The sequence below is a fragment of the Nothoprocta perdicaria genome, unplaced genomic scaffold, assembly GCF_003342845.1.
Source record: "Nothoprocta perdicaria isolate Ctin4 unplaced genomic scaffold, notPer1 scaffold_33, whole genome shotgun sequence".
Lineage (NCBI taxonomy): Eukaryota > Metazoa > Chordata > Aves > Tinamiformes > Tinamidae > Nothoprocta > Nothoprocta perdicaria.
In genome coordinates, this window is record NW_020455566.1 from 2,923,492 (window position 1) to 2,931,774 (window position 8,283).

At 66.2% G+C, this 8,283-nt stretch overlaps 2 protein-coding genes across 2 annotated transcripts in view; one reads left to right on the plus strand and one right to left on the minus strand.

Moving 5' to 3' along the window:
- KIAA1522 (KIAA1522 ortholog) overlaps positions 1–1,826 on the plus strand; it is a 9,953-nt gene extending 8,127 nt beyond the window's left edge. Inside the window, exons 7-8 of the mRNA XM_026043499.1 lie at positions 3–1,557; positions 1,804–1,826. Of these exons, the coding sequence (XP_025899284.1) occupies positions 3–1,557; positions 1,804–1,826 (1,578 nt within the window). The remainder of the gene's footprint in view (positions 1–2; positions 1,558–1,803) is intronic.
- Positions 1,827–2,865: 1,039 nt separating this feature from the next.
- Positions 2,866–7,518, minus strand: YARS (tyrosyl-tRNA synthetase). The gene is made up of 13 exons (XM_026043577.1): positions 7,462–7,518; positions 7,203–7,349; positions 6,926–7,101; positions 6,543–6,672; positions 6,208–6,288; positions 5,991–6,083; positions 5,609–5,744; positions 5,310–5,395; positions 4,799–4,934; positions 4,292–4,386; positions 3,961–4,154; positions 3,702–3,843; positions 2,866–3,443 (listed from the first exon to the last, which is right to left on the minus strand). The coding sequence occupies exons 1-13, from the start codon at positions 7,516–7,518 to the stop codon at positions 3,333–3,335; spliced, it is 1,584 nt and encodes a 527-aa protein (XP_025899362.1). The 3' UTR covers positions 2,866–3,332.
- Between the last annotated feature and the right edge of the window lie 765 nt (positions 7,519–8,283).

Here is an 8,283-nt window from a genome sequence, read left to right on the forward strand (position 1 = left end):
CGGCGCTGCGGGAGCCCCCGGCGCCGCCGCGCTGGGGCTGCCCCGACGCCCCCGACCGCACCATGTCCCCCTCGAGCGGCTACTCCAGCCAGAGCGGGACGCCCACGCTGCCGGCCCGGGCGCTGGGCCCCGCTGCCGCCTCGCCGGGCTGCGCTCAGAAGGGCCCCGAGCGGGGCTGCTCCCTGCGCTCGCCGGCGCTCTCGGGCTCCTCCTCGCTCACCTCCATCTCCTCCTCGGCCTCGGAGCCCGAGGGCCGCTCGGAGCGCTTCGCCATCCCGCCGCACCCCAAGGTGCCAGCGCCCTTCTCCCCTCCGCCCGCCAAGCCCCGGCCGCCCGCCGGCCCCCCGGCCGCCTCTCCGGAGCCCCGGGAGCCGCCAGCGCCAGCCAAAGCTCCGGACAGGTCCCCGCCGCCGTCACCGCCGCCCGCCCACCAGCCGCCACCGCCGCCGGCCAAGAGGGCCGAGGGCAGCCCGGAGCGCGCCGGCGATGCCCCCGCTGACGCCGTGTGGCCCCCGCCGCCTCCGCCGGCTCCCGAGGAGCAGGACTTGTCCATGGCGGACTTTCCCCCTCCGGATGAGGCGGATTTCTCCAGCCTGCCCCTGCCGGAGCCCCAGCCGGCGCCTCTCGGCCGGGATGCACTGCCGGAGCCGCCAGCCGGGCAGAAGCGGCCGCCGAGCCCTGGGAAGGAGCCGCCAACTCCATCATCCTCGTCCACAGTCTCCTGCGTCCAGCAGCAGGACCCACCGGCCGGGACGGCACTGCCGGCTCCCGCCGCAGAACCAGGACAAGCTCCCAGCCCGGTTGTGCCACCCGCTCCACCGCTCCCGCCACCCCCGGCTCCATCGACACCAAACACCTTCAAGAAAGCGGTGGCCAACGGCTCGCGCGTGGAGCCCAAGGAGTCGGTGGCGCCGGCGCGGAGCAAGGGCGGCGCGGCGCCCAAGGAGGACGCGAGCCTGCCCATCGTCACGCCGTCGCTGCTGCAGATGGTGCGGCTGCGCTCGGTGAGCGTGGAGCCGGCCGCGGGCACCCGCGAGCGCGCGCCGCCGCAGAAGCCCGCGCGCCGGGCCCTGTCCACGCGGCAGCCCTCTCCCCCGCGGGACCTCCGAGCCGCCGCGACCGGAGCCCCCGGCGGGGACGGGCGGCTCTCCCCGGCGCAGAAGTCGACGGCCTCCACCGCCAGCTTCATCTTCGCCAAGAGCCCCAAGAAGCTGGTGATCGAGACGCCCTCGTCGCCCGAGGCGCAGGCCGACCTCAAGAGGAACCTGGTGGCCGAGCTCATGAGTTTCTCGGGGCAGCGTGCGGCCGCTCCGGCCCCCGGCAAGCCGCAGGCGGCCCCCAAGCCCGCCAAGATCCCGCCGCCGGTAGCCAAGAAGCCCTCGCTGGGCCCGGGGCCGGCGCCGCTGAGCCCCAAGGGGACGGAGGCGCCGGGCGCTCCGCTGCCGGATGGGAAGCCCAAGCCGTTCCCAGCGGGAGAGAGCAGGACGCGGAGCGAGGCGGCCGGCGCCGAGGGCGGCACCGCCGCAGAGACGCCGGCACGGAGCCCCCCTGCGCAAGGTACGTGGGGACGGCGCCCCCGGGACCTTGGGGTCACCCCCATCCCAATCCTGCTCCGTTGCGTTTTGGGGGGCTCCTTGGACACTGTGATGGGGCCAGGGCTGGTGCCCAGGCTGGGGGGCATCCAGTGGGGTGAGACGAGCCCACGCGTGGCCCGCATCGGGTTGGGGGGCACTGGGCCGGCTGTGCCATGTTTGCTATGGGAGATCCCGGAGCGTTGATGGGCTCTTCCCTCTCACCTTGCAGACAAACGTGGAGAGACGGTTTGAAGGAGGAAGCTGCCGGACTGGTGCCCCCGCCGCCGGGAATCCAAATCTCTCAGGGACCTGGGCAGGTCTACAGCCGAGCGTGGAACTGGCGACTAACTTAATACAGGAAGCAAACAGCCTTAGCCTCCATGGCCTTGATGATATTTATGCAAAAATGGTGTTGGTTTTACTTTCCTAAGTACTACAGCTTTATTTTGCATTATTTTTTATTGGACCCGAGGCCTGTGCTCGGTGTGGTGTGCGCGTGCGGAGCGGGAGCGCGAGGACACGGGAGGACGCGCAGCCCTCGGCTTCCCGGACAGACACGCAGGAATCAAAGCACTTTGGATGAGGAAACTGGAAGACTTCCGCGGTGAAGCGGAGCCTTGGCTGCTCCTGGTGGGATGTGCGGAGGAGCCGATTCCAACCGGGAGCGCTGCCCGGCGCGCGGTGCCCGCAGGGGCCAGGGGTTTTGGCCGGTGCTCGGGCTCCGGGCACTGCCCTTGCCCTGGCCCCATGCGGAGCCCCGGGGGCTCCGGGCGGCAGGGACCATGCCGGGGGCAGCCTGGCAGCCCCCCGAGCGCGGGGCGAGGCCTTGGCCTCCAGCCTCGTGTTTCTGGTAACCTCGGGTCATTTTGATTTCTTTGATTGTTTTAAGAAAAAAGAAAAAAAGGAAAAAAGACAGAAAAAACTTAAAAAAAAAAAAAAAAGAAAAAAAAAAGCAACCACCAACCCTCTGCCGCCGAGTAGCTGCTCAGAGCTCTGTACCTGGCTGGTAAAGATGATGACCAAAGCTCGGTGCCTCCTGTGCTTCCTGCCGCGCGCGCCGGCTGTGCCGGGGGCCGGGGCAGCCGCTGGCCTCGCTGCCCGGGCACGGATCGCGCGCGGCCTTTGGCTCTTCCCAGCAGCAGGGAGGGAAGGGCACAACGCGGTGCAGTCCATTGGACACTTTATTTGGGTTCATGACAGATGGTTCCCGAGTGGCGTTGGGGGCTCGTGCCCCCCGCGGCCCCCAGGCTCAGGACAGAGCTGCTGCAGAACCAGGGGCTCCTGGCCCAGGAGCAGCACGAGCAGCGGCCTGGCCTGGGTGGGCAGGGGGTGCCAGGCAGTCGCCCCCAGCCCCGTTAGCAGCAACACAAGTTCAAGCAAGCGGCCTTCCCTTTTGACCCTCCTTGCTTCCCCCCGCAGCCCTGTCCCCGAGGCAGGAATGGCAGGAGCTTGGGGACACGGAGCACGTGTCACACAGCTCCCTCAGCCGTGGTGACACCCCAAGTCTCCAGAACAGGGGTTCCCCCAGAGCAGGCCCAGGGCGAGGGGTGGCGAAGGCGGCTCCCGAGGCGGCCTCGCCGTCTTGCAAGGGGTTGGGAGGGGGGTCACAAATGCAGCCCTCGCCCCGCTGGGTCCCTCAGGGCCGAGCCCCCTGCTCAGGGCGCTGTGTGAGCAGGGACGTGGCAGGCCAGGGAGGGCAGCCTGGCTGGGGCAGCGCAGGGACCCGGCGGGAGGCGCGAGCGGCGGCCCCGACGCCCCTTAGCCGATGCTCCCCCCCTTCAGCGTTTTGCACGAGATGCTCCCCAGCTTGGTCAGGAAGTTCCTCTGCTTCCACTGGGCCACGCAGTCCTGGGAGATGCGGAAGTCGGCCTGGGGAGCAGAGGGGAGAGACACGGGGTCAGGGCTGGACCATGGGGACCGGGGCTGCCCGTGGGGCGGCAGCGCCTCCCCTCAGCATCCAGAGCCTGTTGGGGGGTCATCTCCTCATCTGCCCAGCTTCAACAGGGCCAGGATGGCAGCAGCTGGAGCAGTGACACTGCGGGGATGCAGCAAGGCCCAGCTGCTCCCACGCGCTGCCCTGCTCCACTCCTGGAGCCGCTGGGATTCGGCGCCGGGCGCCGCCCTCACCTGCAGCTTCTCAAAGACCTTCTTCTTGGGCTTGAGCTCGTCGTCGGGCTCGCCGCCCTCGTAGCCCTCCACGTAGACGCGCTCGCCAGCGCAGCTCCCGGCCGGCGGGTCCAGGGGCTCCACCTGCCGCGGCTCCCCGACACTGCCGAGGGCAAGCGGGGAGCTGAGGCACCCCGAGGCTGCATCCACACGGCCCCAGCGCATCCGGAGCTGGGGGAGCCGCCGGGATCACCGTGTGTCCCTGCGCCCTGGCGCTCACCTGGAAGCGCACAGCACCATGCCCTGCGACTCCACACCCCTCATCTTCTGGGGCTTGAGGTTGCAGAGCAGCACCACAAGCCTGTCCTGCAGCTGCTCCTTGGGGACGAACTGCACAAGGCCGCTGACCACGGTGCGGGGCTCGGGCTCGCCCACGTCGATCTGCTCCACATACAGGCTGTCCGCGTCCGGATGCTGCCGAGCAGAAGCAAAGGTTCCCTCAGCAGGTAAGCAGGAATGTGGGTGGGATAACAGAGAGGAAGGGGGCAACCCCACATGTCCACCAAATGCCAACGTCACCCTGCGGGAAGGTTATTTCTTTATGTCCCTACCTTTTCCACGCTGATCACTTTGCCAACGCGGATGTCTAGCCGGGATGGGACCACATTCTCCGGCTCCGAGTTCTTGGTGCCCTTCTCTGCGTGCTCTGCAGTGCAAAGGCAGCAGTTGTGACTGAATGCAGGCCCCCAGCCAAGCCCCAGGGAGCCCACAAGGACCCCCAAATGCAGAATCTGGGCCCTGCCAAGTGGTCTCGGTGACACAGAGCAGACAGTCCCTCCTCCCTGTTCCCTTATCTCAGGCAGTGGCAGAAGCACGTGCTGGCATGTGTCCTCTGCAGGGCCTGCAGGCAGCCCTCGCACTGGCCTTTCCTCACTCCGCTACTGCTCAGACGTGATCAAACCTGACAGCCACCAGCCAAGCAGAGGAGCGCGCGCCGCGCCAGACACAGCGGCTGCTCCCGACAGTCAGGCTCCAGACCCTCAGCCCCTAGAGGCATTTCTCTGCCTGGCTCTGGGTGCTCCAGAACCCCCTTTCCTTGACTCCTAGCCCCTCCATACTGGCTCTGGATGGGTCGGGATAGGCGGCACTGCTCAGCTTCTTCAGCTCCGGGTTGTTGAATTTCTCTCTGATGGGGTCAAGCAGTTTGTTCAGGGCCACTTCCACCGAGTTCTTTAGGTCCCCGGGATGAACGACCTGTAGTGGGACAAAAAGATGGATTGATGGATGGTTTCCTCCAGGGCAGAGGGGAGTAGCAGAACGAGATTCACTGATCTACGGCCAGGGAGGTGCTGTGATCTCCCGGCTCGGCTCCGACAGAACCAGGCCTTGGCATTTTTCCCAGAGCAAGATTAAAGCACCTCCTCTGGCAAGAGAGCCCTCGCCTGGAAGTGGGAGGCAGTTTCCAGTGCCGGGGCTTGGTTAGACCTATGGGTGTCTCAGGGGCAGCAGGAGAGGGCCTAGAAGTCTGAGTGAGGGTGCCAGCCACAAAGGCTATGGGGGACTCTCTCTGGAGAGGAGACAAACCCAGGGAGGACACCTGGTGCAGGTGACTCCCTGCTGAGCACTCACCTGCTCAGCAAAGTCCTTCTCCAGGGCTTCGTAGGCTGTGTAGGTTTTGTTTCCGCCCCATTTTTCTTCTCGCAGAATCACAAACTCTGTGACGTGGAGATTTTAAGGCTCAGATTAAGCCAAGCAGAGATGAGCTCAGCCAGATAAACCACCCTGCTTTGCCCAGGAGCAGAGGGGACTGCAAAGCCACTGGGCCCTGTGCCAGGCAGGGGACCCGCAGGGGACAGGCTGCTCCAGGGGACACAATTCCCATCCTCGGGAAAGACAAGCCCCAGCACCAAGTGTGGGGAGCCCCTCACCTGACTTCAGAGGAAAGAGGACATGTTTGATGAAGGAGAGGACACCATTGTTCTCCACATTTCCTGGCTCACAGAAGGCCTTCTTCAGCTTCTTTTTTACATCCTCCTTGCGGTCTAGGAGGTCGATCTTTGATTCCTGGAGGAAAGGATTCCCTGGAGTTGAGCTGTGCAGGCAGCTCCTCAAAGCACCCAGTCAATCACAACGTGAAGCTGAAGGGCTTTATGTTTCCCCATCCCATCCACAAGAGAACTACTTCCCAGGCAGCCTGGGGACGCCCACCCTTCTTTCAACCTCTTGTCCAGAAGAAGGCACCTTCTCTCCCAGCCCCAACCCCCTTCGCTTTGCAGGGTCCCCCATCGCAGCCACCATGCAGGGACCAACCTCTTCTGACGAGCTCATTTTGCCGCCTGTTAGACCAGGAACCATCGGGTTCATCAAGTGGATGCGCTTGGCATAGCCCAGAGAGGGAAGATACTGGGGAAAAACAAGCAGACGGGTGACGGGAGATCTTCCAGAGGGCAGATTTAACCCCCAATCCCTGCTTGCTACGCCAGGCTCCGGCATTGCAGCAGGTTCAGGACCAACCCTCCCTCCTGACCTTCTCCGCAAAGGTGAAAATCTTCCTCTGATCCACTCCTCCGAACTGCGCGTCGACCTTGAGGTACTCCTCGTCCAGGGCCTGCGGGGAGACGCGGAGCCGGCCTCGAGCCTGCCCCAGGCTCCCGGCTGCCCAGGGAGACGCTGCCCGTCCCACAGGCCCTGCCCGGGGCAGCACTGCAGCCCCCAAGAGCTGCTGCAAGAGCCGAGCTTTGGAGCCGAGCCTTGTGCCGCTGCCCAGCACAGCAGGGATGCCCGCGGCGGCGTAACAACCTCGGCAGAGCAGCCTCACGTGTGCCAGGCGCCGGGGGGGCTCTGCCCACCCTCGCTACCCACCTGCAGGCCCGGGTAGAGCAGGCCGCTGAGCAAGGGGTGCTCCAGCTGCTTCACCACCTCGGCGCCCGCCTTCTTGGCGTCGTGCTGCGTGACCACGGAGGAGAGGCGGTACACGTCCAGCGTGTACTCCCTGCGTGGCGGCGGCACCGTTAGCACCGCAGCCGCCACGCGGCTCCCCGCGTGGGATAAAAGTTCCTCCGGATACGCAGTGAGGAACCCGGAGACACCCGCGCTGCGTTCCCTGAGCAACATCAGGGTGACACTGACGGATATCACAGCTGTGATATCACCGTGCGACACGTTGCCGTCCTCTCCCACGAGCAGAGGTGCAACCTCAGAGCCCCGCGCGAGGCTCTTCCTCCTCAGGCGTCCCCCGGACTCACTTGCTGAGCTGGTAGTCGGTGCCCCGGACAAACTTGAGCTTCTCCAGGGGCACTCCGATGCTCTCCAGCATGGCCTTGATCACGTGCTCGTAGTAGCGGGTGCGCAGCTCCAGCAGCTCCCAGGGCGCCTTCATGTTGTCTAGGTAAGCGTGGAGATCAGCGAAGAGAATCGTCACCTGGCGCAGACACAAGGGACCGTCACCGTGGGGCCCGGCGGCCCGTGGGACCTGCAGCCCTGCGGGCAGCGATGCCCCGGGCTCCAGCTCCGGCTCCGTACCTCACATCCCGCCTTCAGGAAGTCCGCGATCTTGGACATGGGCACGAAGTAGGCCACGTGCGGCTTGCCCGTGGTGGCCGTGCCCCAGTAGATCCTCAGCTCCCGCTCCTTCAGGATGGACGCCAGCTTCTCCTCGCCCAGCACCTCCTGCCAAGGGCGCGGGGCTGAGGGCACCGCGGGAGCGACCGGGCCGGGCCCGAGCAGCCCCCGGGCCCGGGGACCCCCCTCGCGGAGCCCGCGAGCCCCGGCCCGCCGGTACCTGCAGGTTGCGCGTGACGAGCTGATACTTCTCCTGCGGGCCGGGCGCGGCCTCCATGGCGGCGGCTGCGGGCAACGAGGCACCGTCACCGGGGAAGAGGGCTCGGCCGCCCCGGGGCCGCTCCCTGAGGGGCACCCCGAGCCCCCGCGGCGGATCCCCCCCCCCGCCCCACCCCGGCCCCGTTCCCGCCGCCCCGCGCCGCAACCGACCGTCCCCCGGTTGCATCAGCTCCGCTCGGCGCTCGCCTACCCAGCCTGGGCGTCACTTCCTTCAATGAAGAGTGTGCGCGCGTGGGGGGGGGGGGGGGAAGCCGAGCGCCGAGATGATGGATGGGGAGCAGGGCGGGGCGCGCGGGCGCGGCCGTTAGGGGCAGGGCCGTCAGGGGCGGGGTCGTTAGGGGCGGGGCCGCGCTCCGCCAATGAGAGCGCGCCCTGCGCGGCCGCCCGCGCCGGTAAAATGGCGGCGGGTGGGTGGGCGCGGGCGGTGCGTGGCCATGGGGTGAGGTCGGGCAGTTGCTGCTCCCGGTTTGCCCGTGACCCACGGAGCAGGGCTGGACCTCGCCTGGTTATTCTATTTATTTACCATTTTATTTCAGTGTGTGTGTGCTTTGTTTTTTTGATTTATTTTGTTTTTTATTTATTTTTACCATTATTATTTATTTTTCTTTTATTTTCGTTGCTGCTGTTATTTTTAAAGTTGGTTTCAATTTTATTCTTCCGTTGCCCGCCCTTGGGGGCTGCTCAGGCCCTGGAGCGGAGCGCGGAGCGAGGGCGGCGTGGGGGTGAAGCCTGTGTTTCCCCAGGGCCGCGCAGGGCAGGAGGC